Here is a 14,789-nt window from a genome sequence, read left to right as displayed (position 1 = left end):
AGAGCTACACGTTGCAATTGGTTGATAGATCTCTTAATTCTCTTTTAATCTAAAGTTTCCTTCCATTTCTTTTTTCTTTGCAATTTATTTGTTTAAAAAAAAAAAAACTATTATTTCTCACAATCTGGATTCTGCTGATTACATCTCTGTAGTGAGGCTCCACATTCATTGTAACTTACTTTCCCCCATTCTTTCTTCCTTAGTTCAGAACAAGGCACAGAAAGCAGTTCCAAATAGAATAGCTTTTAAAAAGAAAAAGAAAAGAAAAACAAAAAGTCTGGTTGTCTCTGAAAAGAGCAGACGCTGACAAACCCAGGATTCTGCAAGTGGAACCCGCTAACCCGGACCAGAAAGCCGAATTTATTTATTTCTTTAGAGTTTACATTCGATATAGAAAGCCAGGTTTCAATCAGGGACGTTCCCGAGCCAGCCACAGCCGGCAGAGGCATCCTCCGGAGAGGAGGTGTGCAGGCTGCCAAGAGCGGTGGCTGTCTTCGCTCTGAGGACGAAGGGAGAAGTTCCCACGTGTTCCCGGGTCATCCTCAGAGACATGGACCCCGGAGGACCCAGCGGCTGGGGGAGGGGTGCTCCCGGGTTGGCCTCAGCATGTTAATCAGTTTCCAGTCTGCCACCACGAAGAACTAGCATGTCAGAGTCTGGAGGGGGAGGGCGGAGGCAGGCCTGTTGTTCTCCAGGACACAGGTTGGACCGTGAGGACAAAAGGCACAGCCTCGCAGAGCCTCATGCTGGAAAGCCTTCCCGGAGCCGGACCATTGAAGTCACAGCCCGGGACAGGCAGCCCCGAGGGAGACGCAGCCCCGCCCCCTCCACACCCCTCCTGCACAGAGAGCTTGGGCTCTGCTGGTTTTCTAATAATGGGACACGGTTGGCTACAGGCTTTGAAATGAAAAAAAAAAAAAAAGAAGAAGAAGAAGAAGAAAAAAGAAAAAAAGACTCGGCCTTAAGTCCCAGCTCCTTCACATAAAAGCAGTGTGGTCTCGGAAACCCGGCCAGCCTCCCTGTGTCTCGGTGTCCTCATGGGGTAACTGGGGGCACCACGGTCTGTCTGCCAGAGTTGTTATGAGAATCAGTGAAGTTATCCGAGGAGGCCTACCATGCAAACCCATTACTCGTTAGCCCTTTCCCCCCAGAGGCTTCTACCGGTCCCTTCCAACTCAGAGCCTTCTGGGGAGCCATGACGGCACCTGCTGCACGTCTGCCGGGGTCCCTGATGCCGTCTGTGGCCGCCCGTGAAGCAAAGCCAACTGACCCGTAAAGGGTTCAATCCCATGATCCTGATCGCAACGGCCCAGCGCCAACCAACTAAGCTAATTACGGGGGAGTCGGAGGCGTCCCGGCTTGCACAGAGGTGCCCCCGAGGTGGCAGTCCATACGACATTCTCAAACACTTGTGTCCTGAGATGCTAAGTGACACACCACACTTGCCAACTTTACTACTGATCTCATCTTTCAAAAATCTTAATGTAACGTAGCAAACAGATGTGTCACTTAAGAGGATTAGGGTGGAAATTCATTAGAGCGGTAATTCTAAAACTAACCCTGATCAATCAGCTAACTCAGCCCACGCTCCACCTCAGCACTCCCCGGGAACCTGCTGGAGGCCAGCCGGTCTTCACCCTCAAGGAAGTTATCTGAGAACGGGGGAGACGTGAGAACCCCCACCTGCCAGAGCCTGACCTAAATGACCTCTAATCCACACTGCTCAGACGGCAGTGTGCACAGGCATCACCAAGGCATCTTGGGAAAATTCACGTTCTGATTCAGCAGGGGAGGAGGGAGGCCTGAGAGCAGTTCTTTTCTTTTCTGTTAATATATTTTATTGATATTTTATAGAAATATACTTTATTGATTTTTTACAGAGAGGAAGGGAGAGGGATAGAGAGTTAGAAACATTGATGAGAGAGAAACATCCACCAGCTGCCTCTTGCACACCCTACTGGGGATGTGCCCGCAACCAATGTACATGCCCCTGACCAGAATCGAACCTGGGACCCTTCAGTCGGCAGGCTGACGCTCTATCCACTGAGCCAAACCAGTGAGGAGGGCCTGAGAGCATTTCTGTTACGAGCCCAGGTGACGCCCAGCGCAGACTCGGATCGCCTAATCCTCACTGCAATCAGCTGTGCTCCAGTGGGACCCACCAGGCAGCAAGGTAACCACAAAGAAATGAACGGGGTTTGTCACAGCGAATCCAGAGGATGGAACTCTGGACCGTGGACAGGCTGCTTGGACGGAGAACATTCAAGACAACAACGTGGAGTCATTAAGAGCTCAGACCTGGTGTCAAATTCCAACTCTGGGGCTTCCCCCTCCTATGGTCAGGTGACTTGCTTCTGCTCCGGTGTCTTCAGCTGTGAGATGTAACAGTACCAGCACCTGACCCCCAGGGAGGCCGTGGGCTGGGGAGACAAAGCGAGTCTAGACAAAATAGTTACTATTACTCCACTTTCTAGTCCACAGCAGACACCACAGCACTTCCTGAACTAAATCACTAAGTCATACTTGCCATTTTGACGCAAGCTAATTATCATTTTCTTTGTAAAAATATTCTACACTCGCAGCTTCGTCTATCAAAAGGAAACATGAATCCTTACAGCCTAACCTTCAGCGTCAATCAATCCGAACACATTTAAGCTTTGAAAGGTCTATGATTCTATTAATTCTACCACATCGTTTTTCTACATGAGAAGTCCTATCATTACAATTGTTTTTCTTTGAAAACACTACACCAAAAATAAACACCTGTTTCTACAGCGTTTGAAAACAAAAGGCCACACACCCAGTCCAGGCAAAACATATAACTACCAAAATGAGCATCTCCACGGTGAGAGCACAGCACCAGTTTTGACCTTTTCATCAAACTAATCATTTATTTAATCATCTCCCCTGGAACTACTCTACAAAGCTGGGGGTTCCTCTTTTCCAAAATAGCAGGTTGAAAAAAATGAAAAGATACAGCATCATAAGTGCGATGTATTGTTTTTGTCTGAGACGGTGGTTTCATTAACCAGGGGTCCTCAAACTTTTTAAAGTGGGGGCCAGATCACGGTCCCTCAGAGAGCTGGAGGGCCGGACTATATGAACTACTAATTCCTACTGTAACACCTCGGCTGCGCTCACTGCCCAAAAAACCTGGCGGGCCGGATCAGACTCCTCTGCGGGCCGCATGTGGCCCGAGGGCCGTAGTTTGAAGACGCCTGCGTAAGCAAACAATTCACTTCTAGTGGCGGTGGCAGACGTGAGCTGAATAAATATGTCATCAGGTTAAGAAAAGATGCCTGGACTCGCGTTTGGGCTGGGAAGGACCTGAGAGGTCAGCCAGGTCAAAGGCTCCCAGCCCAGGAGAATCCCAAAGGAACGTTACCAACGGGGACCCTCTTCTGGGCCTGACAGGAGCGGGTCACACAGGTGTGTTCGTTTAGAGAACACGCCTCCGGCTGCTCCTTTATGCCCCGCACACTCGCCTGTGTGTTCACACGGGATGAACACACGGGATGGCCGAGAACAGGGAGAGCATCTGCGTGTTCCGCAGTCATGCTCCTCCCCTCTCTCCACCACCCAGAATGCCCCCCAGGGTCTCCTCCGCTTGCCAGGCTGGGCTCCCGGGGAAGCCCTATCCACGTTGTCTGGAGTGGCAGCTTGTCTACTCTATGCTCCTTTAACTCATTCACGGGAGGGAGGCTCCATAACTGTGTACTCCCACCTCTGACGGTGAACTCAGACCAGGCCAGGAATGCCGGCCCAAGGCTCTTACTCATGCTAGTAACATTCATCTACCCCGGGCCAAAAAGCACCTAGCCCAAGGCGGTGCTTTGGCGATCTCCCCAAGAGAGTGGAACAAAAGCCCCAGGCACGGGGAGGCGGGTCCTGCCCACCAAGCCGGTCCAGGGAGCAGAGCAGCACTGGGGCTGGAAGTCACACAGGCCTGAATCTCTCCGCTCCCCACTCCTAAAGGAGAAACCAGATTCCTTAACTACTCCCTGCCTCAGTTTCCTCACCTGTGAAATGGGGATATGAAAGTCTCCACACTCACAGGGTTGTGTGGTATGCAATGAGATCATGCACGGACATCCCTGGCAGAGCACGCACCTGCATGCCAGTGCACAGAAGCTGTTAGGTCTTTTTATCACAGGTGAAGCATCCAATGTTAAGATTCCCTGTTGGAAATGAACCAACATTTTGAAAGATGGAAGTGCACCCAGGCCTATAAATGCCCTGAATTCTGCTTTACAGAACTCTGGCTAACAGCATCGGCCACTCACTCAGCTCAAGATTTAAAAAAAAAAAAAAAAAAAAAAAAAAAAGCCAAACATAAGAATACACTGCAGCCGTCTTGGGGCAAAAGACTCCGAGAATAAAGCTGGCTGGCCCCCAAGACAGGGGGGTCAAGGGTCTCTGTGGGGTATCTTCTGGTTTGTTTACTCCTCGAGGGCCACCTCAGAAAGTTCTGAGAGCCAGTCAGTGGCTGTGCCGTAGCCTCTATGGGGGGAAGGGGTTAGGGGAGAGCAACTACCACAGCAGCCACTCTGAGTCAAGACTACAGGGCTCTTCCGTGCGACCATAAGAAGGTGTGTCAGCTTCCCACTTGAAAGGTCAGCCATGTATATAGGGTTTGAAATCCAAGGAAACCACTTCAAGGTCATCGGGCCACAATTATGTCTCCTGCGGTTTCAACAAAAGATCACTGTAATCAGAGCCCATAATGAATGGCATCTCATCGTGCTGAAGAAGCCCTTCGAAAACTTTCAGCTGAATCCACTGACTGAGAGGAACCAAATCATGTACCAGAGTGACTCTGATAAGCTGCATCCACAACACGTCATTCTGGGTGTCCCATCTCCCCATCCAACCTGTTTTGATGGCCAGAGAGGTTCCCAGGAGGTGACCGGACGCATCCGGGTTTCCACGCACAACCGCCCCCTGCTTCCTAGGCAGGTGACCATTTCATCCAGAAATCGAAAGAATTTTTTTACACCAATTTTGTCTTATTTTTTGTATCACGGGTATATCTCTTCCAAATATTTATCAATATTGATCCTGAAAGAATAAATCACCTCCAAGCTTTGCTATGGAGTCTAAGCGCGCGCGCACACACACACACACACACACACACACGCACACTCACGCACACACGCACACACGCAGTACCCGGGAAGGAATTCTTCCAGCTGCAGTCACACTGCAGCGTCCTCCCGGCTAAATGGTTAGCTTTCGCTGTTCATCTCTTGGCAACACACACTTTGCAAGACGCCCGTCCCCCTGAAAAGGGTTAAAAGGAAACTCCACCGGGTGGACGGGGAAGCCTTTCTTCCCAGGGGACGCTCACTGCGGCCGCGGCCGCACGGCTCCGGCTTTGTGCGCCCCCGCCCCTGGCCCCGCAGCCCCGGCGCCTCCGCGGTTCCCAGGGCCACCTGCTTCTCCAGAGAAAGGGGCTCCCCGAGCGCCGCTGCAGCGCCTCCGCATCCCGCCGGGGCGTGGGGGGGGGGGGGGGGAGGGGGAGGAGGAGGAGGAGGAGGAGGAGGAGGAGGAGGAGGAGGAGGAGGAGGAGGCGGCGGCGTCGTCCCCGGGAGGAGTGCTTTGTCGCGAGGGTCGGGCGGCCGCCTGCAGTGGCCCCGGAGGCCCTAGAGATTTGGTCCCGGGCACCGCTCGGGACTCTCCTCCCAGGGACCCGAGTCCTCCGGGGCCCAGGCTCGGCGCTCTCTTCCCGGGAACCGAGGCGATGGCCGTGGTCCGAGCCCCCACCCCGCCCACCCGGCAGAGCTAACGGCGCGGCGCCCGGGAACCTGCCTCCCGCCGCCTCGGCCGGCGCGGCACCTGCTCCGCCCCGCCCGCCCCCGAGCGCCGGGCTGTCCCCCTCGCCCGCCCGGGGGATCCCGCGCCCGCCGCCCGCCGCCCGGTGCCCAGGCCACGCGCTAACGGGCCCGGGAGGTCTGCAGCGCCCGCCCCGCTCCCCCCGGGGCCGCGGCGGCATCCCGGGGGCCCGGCCCGCCCCGGCCGTACCTTGTGCGGCGCCCGCAGCAGCCGGTGCACCCCGGCCAGCTGGGTGCCGAGCGCCAGGTCCTGGCGGAACGTGAAGAGCGGCGGGCGGCTGGGCTCGGGGAAGCTGGTGCTGTTGAAAGGGTCCGTGTCGTCCAGGAACTGCACCCGGCAAGCCAGCGTGGCCATGACGCATCCCGCCCGGGGGCGCGGGCCCCGGGGTCTGGGGGCGCGGGCCGGGCGCGGGGCGCGGGGCGCGGGAGCCGGAGGCCGCTGCGGGCGGGCGGGCGGGCGGGCGGGCTGCTTGCTCGCGGGCTCAGCGCTCCCGGCTGCAGCCCGGGCTCCGGCCGCGGGGGCGGGGCGGCGGGGCGGGGCCGGCGGCCCCTCGTGCCCCTCGCGCCCCTCCCGCTCCGGCTCCTCCCCGCCGGCCTGAGCGCCGGGCTGGGCTGCCACCGCCGCCGGCCCGCCGCCCGGAGCGGGAGGGGAGACCGGCCCGCTGGCGGGGAACCCCCGCGGCTGCAAACAGGGACGCCCCTGGCTCCGTCCGCACGTGCGCCCTGCGGCCCGGCTGCTGGGCTGGGAGCTCCGGGATCGGAGCGGGGGCGGGGGACGCGGCTGTCCTCCGGCTTCTCACCCGCCGAGGAGAGGGTTAACCCTTTCCAGATCCAGGCGGCGGCGGCGGCCCGGATTCAGAAAACCCCGCCGGGCTCAGTGGCCTGCGGACTGAAAGGTCCCCGGTTCGATTCCGGTCAAGGGCATGTGCCTTGGTTGCGGGCACATCCCCAGTGGGGGGGGGGGGGGGGGGGGGTGCAAGAGGCAGCTGATGGATGATTCTCTCTCATCGATGTTTCTAACTCTCTCTTCCTCTCTGTAAATAATCAATAAAATTTATTTTTTTAAAAATAAAGAAAAAGAAAACCCCCAGCCGGGCGCCGGGCAGGGAGGGGGGCAGCCCCGGAGCCCCGCCGGGGTTTCCCAGAGGAGGAGGACACTCAGGAGGAGGAGGAGGGAGGCCGGGGAGCCCGAGCAGCTCCTCTGCAGGATAAGCGCGGGGGGCGGGGGGGACGGGGCAGGAGAGAGGCCTGTGGGGGGCATGCGACGTTGGGGGTTGGGGGGAGCGGGGGAGACCCGGCGCCGGGCCGGGCACTGGGGGCTGCTGGTGGACCTCCGCATCCCCGCGGCCCCTCGCTCGGGGAGGTCCCCGAAAGCCCTCCCTGGGCCGTGCGGGGCCGCGGGGGCCGCTTCCACGAGGTCCCCGAACCGCTGCGGGGCGGCGGGGAGCTGGGGACCCGCGGAAACACGGGGGGAAGGGGACCCCGCTCGGCCCAGCGGGAACCGCGAGGTTCCTCTCCGCCTCCGGCCGCTCTCCTCGCTGCTCGCGGGCGCCCCCTTTCGTTCCCAGGGAGAAGTCACGGTTCTCTCTGTCCTGGCTGTGGCTCCTCTGGCTCTGGCTCTGGCCAGGTTCGCACTTCATCTCACCTCCTGGAGGTCACAGAAGGGTACCAGCGGCCCTCGGCATCCGCCCCTGCACAGGGCGGCTCTGTAACTTGCCTCCCTCCCTGTCTGCTGCCCCTTGAACCGCCCCTCGCTATGGATTCTCCTTGTCACACACGCACACCTGTGCCTGGTCTTAAAATAACCATGATCCAGCCGAAACTGGTTTTGCTAAGTGGATAGAGCGTCAGCATGCGGACTCAAGGGTCCCGGGTTCTATTCCTGTCAAGGGCATGTACCTTGGTTGGGGGCACATCCCCAGTAGCGGGCGTGCAAGATGCAGCTGATCGGTGACTCTCATAGATGTTTCTAACTATCTCTCTCCCTTCCTCTCTGTAAAAAAATCAATAAAATATATTTTTTAAAATAATAAATAAAATAAAATAACAATGATCCATAGCACTGTGGCTCATTCCAGACCTTCTAGCTCTCCCCTTGCTTTTGCTGTTTCACTCTTTGAACAAGTCCCCTAGACCAGGCCCCCCCAACTTCACCAGCAGTGCATGCCCAGAATACAAACCCCACAGATTCTCCTCCTTTGATCCAGGCCTCCTACCCTCCTCCCACTTTCATCTCCAGCGACCTCCTCGCTGAGCAAGCCTGCCCACCTGTCTCTCTGGACACCCCATGTCTCACCCATGTCCCAACATGAACTCCCTGTCATGTCCAGGGCATGCTGGCCACAGATCTCTCTCAGCCTCCCTTGCTCCTGCCCCATCTGCCACCTGCAATGACGTGTGTCCCCCCCCCAAAAAAAAAAAATCAGGCTCCTCAGGGCTGCTCAGCCTGGTATCCCACTGCCCTCTGGCTGCCACAAAATTGTCGCTCTTCTCTACCTACAGATTATTCAGCGAAGAAAACCATCTCTCCAGCATGCAGTCCTTGGCTTCTGGCACCCTTCCCTCTGGGTTCCATCTCCCCATCCCAGGAGATGGCCAAAGTCCTGTTTTTTCTCTTGTGCTCCCTCCACGTGGACCCTCCCTTCCCAGAGGCAGGGGGCCCAGACTCTGCTGTTGACCCTCCTCCCCAGGCCTTTCACCTAGGAGAGCCCCACACTGGTTTCAGGCTCTGCTGTTACTGTCTTAAATTCCTCATCATGTCAGGAGAGGCCCCAGGTTTTCACTGTGCCCTGGCTTCCTCCACAGCTGGTCCGGGTGAGAATAAGTACTCACGTGTTTCCCATCTTGAAAGCAGCATCTTTATGAAGCCTGCCCCTCACTAGCTTGTCTCTTCTTCACTTCCTGGCCAGTCTCTAAAAGCAGAGCTGTATTGCCAAGACCAGTTTGGACTAAAGGGTCCCAGGTTTGATTCTGGTCAAGGGCATGTACCTTGGTTGCAGGCCCAACCCCAGTAGGGGGTGTCCAGAGGCAGCTGGTTGATGTTTCTCTCTCATCAATGTTTCTAGCTCTCTATCCTTCTCCCTTCCTCTCTGTAAAAAAATAATAAAAAATATATATTTTTTTTTAAATAAAAACAGCCGAAACCGGTTTGGCTCAGTGGTAGAGCGTCGGTCTGCGGACTGAAAGGTCCCAGGTTCGATTCCGGTCAAGGGCATGTACATTGGTTGCGGGCACATCCCCGGTAGGGGGTGTGCAAGAGGCAGCTGGTCGATGTTTCTCTCTCATCGACGTTTCTAGCTCTCTATCCCTCCTCCTCTCTGTAAAAAATCAATAAAATATATTTTTTTTAAAAAGAAATAAAAACAGAGCTGTATTCATTTCTCAGCATCCTCACCACCTTTCTGCTCCACACCCCACTGGTGTTTGGTGGGCAACCCTCCCTGCTGTTCTGAGATCATCGTGCATCTGGGAAACTCCTCACCCCTGCTACCCACTTACTTGGCAGCATCTGTCTCCAGGGACCACTCCTTTCCCAAACTCTTCCCCTCAGTTTCACAGCTCAACCACCCTGGGTTCGCCTCCTCCATATCTGACATCTTCTCAAGCCCCTCAGGGCTCTGTTCTCTTGAGAATGGAGCATTGCAGCTGCAGTGACTTGAGAATTTGTTATCTGTGTTTCCACTAAATTGAAAGCTCCTCTAGGGCAGGAACCATGCTGTATTTACCCTATTACTCCCCTTTCCCCTCCCCTCTCCCCATCGCCCCAGTACCTGGCAGAGTGCCTAGCAAAGGCACACAAAAAATGTCTGACGGATGAGTGAACCTCAGAGTCATCCATGAATCCTCTATCTTGTGTTTGGTGGCTATGACCTGTCCCTGAATCAGCCTCTGACATATGTCTCAACTCTTCCCTCCGTCTAGCCCTCACTTCCTATGCTGGTTTTCTACCCTGTTTCCCTGAAAATAAGACTTAATTTTTTCTTATATTAATTTTTTCTACCAAGGTTGCACTAGATCTTATTTTCAGGGGATGATGTCTTATCTTTCCATGCGCTAGGTCTTATTTTCTGAGGATGTCTTATTTTCGGGGAAACATGGTAACGAGTCTCCTTCCCCAGTCCGGAATCCTTCATTTGATCTTCCACTGGCTTCTCCAGCGCCAGTGATCATTCTAAGCTGTGCCTTTGATGTGTCACACCTTAGGATAAAATCCTGGCACGCTAACCCCCTTCGCGTGACCAGGACCCTCTCTGACCTGCCCCGGTCTGCCCGTCGGGGCTCATCGCTGGCCACTCGCCACTCCACATCCTGTCTCAGGCCACCTGAACTCGTTACCCTTTCCTAAACGGGCTGATGGTTTTCATCGTGAGCTCAACCTGGAATGTCCTTTCCTACCTAATTAGCCAGCTGAAGCCATTTATCCTTCTACACTCACGTCTAGGGAGTCATCCCTAACTGAGCCCCAAACGAGGATGGGCTCTCTTTCCTCTGTATCTCAAATTATTTCCCACATGTCCTTATTCACGTAGCACTCTTCATGTTGCAGTGTAAGTACCTGCCTCCCTACATGCCCACCCTGCTGAACTAGAAGACTTTTGGGACTGGGGTTTTCCTTACTCAGTTTTAGTCTTAAAACATCACATGGTGACTGGCATTTAAATTAAAATTAATCCTTTAAAAAAAATTTTTTTTTCTATCCTCACCCGAGAACATTTTCCCTTTGATTTTTAGAGGGAGTGGAAGTGAGAGGGAAAGACAGAAACATGGATGTGAGAGAGACACATGGGTTGGTTGTCTCCTGCATGCACCCTGACCAGGGCCTGGGCCACGGAGGAGCCTGCAACCAAGGCACACACCTTTGGCACATGCCCTTGACCGGGAATCAAACCCAGAACCCGTTGGTCCGCATGCCAACACTCAATCCACTGAGCCAAACAGGCTGGGACACCATTAAATGTTTTAATCATATATGTTATCCTTGGTTCTTTTGTGGATTTTTTTTTTCTCTAACAACTCCCTTGAAACTGTTCTTAGCAATAATTTGTCCTCTAATAACCAAAGATTATTTTTCTCAACCTATTTTTTGAAATCATTATTTTTTAGTAATGTAATGCATTCTCTTGGTTTAAAAAGTCAAGAGTAATAAAAAGTTATAACAAATATGAGCCCCCTATTTTACAACCCACTCCCATCCCACTGCATTTCTTAGAGGTACTCACTTCTAAACAAAGCAAGTACACTCCTGTACTTTGACCTAGGAGCTTAATACTCTGACTTTCTATCATGCTACATGTGGGTTTTTACCTTCATTCCAGACCACTTCCCCTTCTGGATCTTCCCAATATAGTTTTATCCCAATTTTAGTTACATTCTTGCCCAGCGATTTTAAAAATGATGGTTGTGCCCTGACCCATTTGGCTCAATGGATAGAGCGTTGGCCTGCGAACTGAAAGGTCCCAGGTTCGATTCCGGTCAAGGGCATGTACCTTGGTTGTGGGCACATCCCCAGTGCAGGGTGTGCAGGAGGCAGCTGATGCACATTTCTCTCTCATCGATGTTTCTAACTCTCTATCCCTTTCCCTTCTTCTCTGCAAAAAATCAATAAAATAATTTTTAATTTTTTAAATAAATAAAAATGATGGTTGTGTTACCATTGTTCACGTATGTGCCAAGTGTGCACATGATTACATGACCGTTCGTGTACAACTTTTTGTTTTTCCTGAAGTTAATATAAGCATCCGTTTTTGCCATTGCTTACTTTTTCTCAAAGAGCTGGTTGTATCTCCTCACATCTCTGAAAATGCCTCTTTCAATACCGTCAACTGCTTTCTCCTGCTCTTTCCCCAGAGACGCCCCTCTCAGAGGCCTCCGCTGGGAATCCCGCCTACCTGCTCCGATTTGGAGTGTGGCTCTCTCAGCTGCATCCTCTCGGAAATTTCCTTGGCTTCTCTCGTGTGGGAGCCCCCTGGTTTCTAGATCACTTGACTTCGTGTTTGTTTGTTTGTTTGTTTGGACTCTCAATATTTGTAAATACATGGCCTAGTCACTTCCTAAGAGAAGATACATTTCTGAGAACCTTGATGTCTGAGAGGCTCTTTATTTTCTGTCCTCACACTCAGGTTGGTGTAGCGGTTTTACTGGTAACGATGGCCACAGTGATTCTCCCAACCCCTCTTATTCCCACCACCTTGTAAGACGGCTTTGCCATTCTCCTGTCAAAAGGCAGCCTGTGCCCTGGCCCCTGGCCAGCGTGGTGGCTTGCTTTGCCAAGTAGAATATGTTGGAAGTGGCATGTGTGACTCCTGGAACTAGAAGCCTTACAATATCTGCTCTCCCCGCTCAGAACGTGGGCCTGAGGCTGCCACGTGAAGAAGCCAGGTCTCGCCTAGAAGAGAGGTGGGAACGTGATTGCTGAAGAGCAGGGACGTGGCTCCCCGTGTTCTGTGGCAATGGAACAGCTGGGGAAACAGTTGGCTACGGTAATTTGGAAGGTGGGAAATATATGTGATGAACTTGTGGTCTTGACGAAGGAGACCTCTAAACAGTATGTAGAAAATATCTGCTAGGTGTTTCCAGAAGCATATAGGCATTCTGTTTTCAATTAGATAAATATAGACAGCTTAAACCTCGAGAGGTGGTAAAATAAAAGGATCTCTCATTCCCCAGACTGTCCAGTTAGCAAATGACCTTGATAAAGATCAATTTTTTAAAATATATTTTATTGATTTTTTTACAGAGAGGAATAGAGAGTTAGAAACATCCATCAGCGGCCTCCTGCACACACACACACACACCCACACCCCCACCCCTTCACCCCCCCCCACACACACACACACTGAGGATGTGCCTGCAACCAAGGTACATGCCCTTGACCTGGGACCTTTCAGTCCGCAGGCTGACGCTTCACATGTGTCAAACACAAGGCCCATGGGCCAAATCCGTCCCGCCAGGCCTTGCAATGTGGCCCGCACCGCGCTGTCATCACTGCACTCGGCTGCGTTTCCATCACAATGACAGTTTATGACTGTTCAGTAAACCATTCGTCCCGCGATTTAGGCTGGATTTTAGATTTTGGCCCCTTCTCTGATTGAGTTCGACACCCCTAGCCACTGAGCCAAACCGGTTTCGGTGAGATCAGTTTTTAAACGTGGCAGTAAGACCCTTTGTTAAGGTCTCAGTGAGTGCCTAGCACATCCTCTCATTTCACAAAGAGGCTTCTTAGAATCTTAAGTGTGTTGCTCCATAGCAGTCTGACAGGCCCAAGTGAAAAAGAATTATGGGTGTAGTGTTTGGAACATGGAATAAACCCCAACAAGATTCACAGAAAAGCCGCAAAGGGTTTAATTTGGTTGTGCCGATGAAATAACAGCAAGCTTGGAGCAAAGGGGCGGAGATTGTTCAAAACACAAAGAGAACTCTGGACTCCAACTTGCCGTGGGTAAGAAGCAGGACTCAGAAAGCCGTTCAGCTGTAAGACATAGTAGCTTAAAACAACAACTATTTTATCTGCTCCCAATTCGGGAGGTCAGCAATTCAGACAGGGCTCAGCCGGGGTCAAGCATGCAATTGTAGGCATCTGGAGGCTTGACTGCTGCTGGTTAAACTAAAATAGCCTCGCTCAGCCCGCCTGGCTCAGTGGTTGAGCGTTGACCTATGAACCAGGATATCAGAGTTGGATTCCTGGTTGGGGCATATGCCCAGGTGGTAGGCTTGATCCCCAGTGTGGGGTGTGCAGGAGGCAGCCAATCAATGATTCTCTCATCATTGATGTTTCTCTCTCTCTCTCTTTCCCTTCCTCTCTGAAATCAATTAAAATATATATATAAAATTTTTAAAAGTAGCCTCTGTCCACATGTAAGTATAGATGTCGGCTGATCTAGGGAGCTTTCGGTGGGATGGCTCAAGTCTCCTCCTTGTGGCTTTTCACCCAGTAAGTAAGACCTGGCTTCTTACAGTTGAGCACAAAAGCTTCAGGTTCCTGCTGAAACCGGTTTGGCTCAGTGGATAGAGCGTCAGTCTGAGGACTGAAAGGTCCCAGGTTCGATTCTGGTCAAGGGCATGTACCTTGGTTGTGGGCACATCCCCAGAAGGGGGTGTGCAAGAGGCAGCTGGTTGATGTTTCTCTCTCATTGATGTTTCTAGCTCCCTATCCCTCTCTCTTCCTCTCTGTAAAAAATCAATAAAATATATATTTTTTTAAAAGCTTCAGGTTCCTTTGAGCCTTGGGCTCAGTCTATTCTGTCACTCTCCCACTTTTGTTTTAGTCAAAGTAAATCAAGGCCAAACTAGAATCAAGGAGCAGGGAAATAAGCTCCACCTCCCGATGGAAGAGGAAGCAAAGTCACATTGCATAGAGGCATGAGTACCCAGATGTGAGGAACTGAAGCCGTCATCTTTGCATTCTGTAATACACATTCTAGATCCTTCTAAGTGGGAAGTTACGTTCACTCAGAATTCTGAGGCACTGCTTCAGTGTTCGCACGGAGAAGGCCTGTGGTATGGTGACTGTTCACTTTGTGTAACTTTTCTTTTCCCTCTCTCTGCAGGATTTGGAACCTTCTGGTTACTTGCAAAACACTGAAATTTCCTGCTGACATGCCCTAGTGTGAGTTCCTTTTCCTTCATCATGTTGATATTCCATTGGTGTTTTTGACCCAGAGATCCTGTTCTTTGATTTGTGGGGATGTCCTGGGATCATATCTTGGATCATTTCCTCTCCACATTTTTCTCTACTTGCTGAAACTCCTGTTATTTGGATGTTGGACCACTAAACAGATCCTCTAACTTTCTTAACTTTTTCACTCTGGTAAGTTCTTATGATGTTGTTATAATTTCTGAGAAATTTCTTCAACTACATGTTCCTCCTCTTTTACTGAACTTTTAATTTCAGCATTCATGTTTTTCATTTTCAATAGCTTTTTCTTGGTCTCTGATTTGTTAAAAGGCATCTTATTCTTG

The 14,789-nt window shown here is 52.2% G+C and overlaps 1 protein-coding gene across 23 annotated transcripts in view; it reads right to left on the bottom strand.

The window, feature by feature from the left end:
* FHOD3 (formin homology 2 domain containing 3) overlaps positions 1-6,312 on the bottom strand; it is a 335,026-nt gene extending 328,714 nt beyond the window's left edge. For 11 of the 23 annotated variants that reach the window (XM_036419534.2, XM_036419535.2, XM_045574969.1 and 8 more), the window contains exon 1: positions 6,022-6,311. In XM_036419534.2, the coding sequence (XP_036275427.1) occupies positions 6,022-6,186 (165 nt within the window). In that variant the 5' untranslated portion in view covers positions 6,187-6,311. Of the gene's footprint in view, positions 1-6,021 lie in introns of all 23 variants that reach the window. The other 12 variants (XM_036419542.2, XM_045574981.1, XM_045574975.1 and 9 more) reach the window with 5 other exon arrangements.
* Between the last annotated feature and the right edge of the window lie 8,477 nt (positions 6,313-14,789).

This window comes from Pipistrellus kuhlii, unplaced genomic scaffold, assembly GCF_014108245.1.
Source record: "Pipistrellus kuhlii isolate mPipKuh1 unplaced genomic scaffold, mPipKuh1.p scaffold_m20_p_6, whole genome shotgun sequence".
NCBI lineage: Eukaryota > Metazoa > Chordata > Mammalia > Chiroptera > Vespertilionidae > Pipistrellus > Pipistrellus kuhlii.
This window is presented reverse-complemented; position numbering and strand designations above follow the sequence as displayed.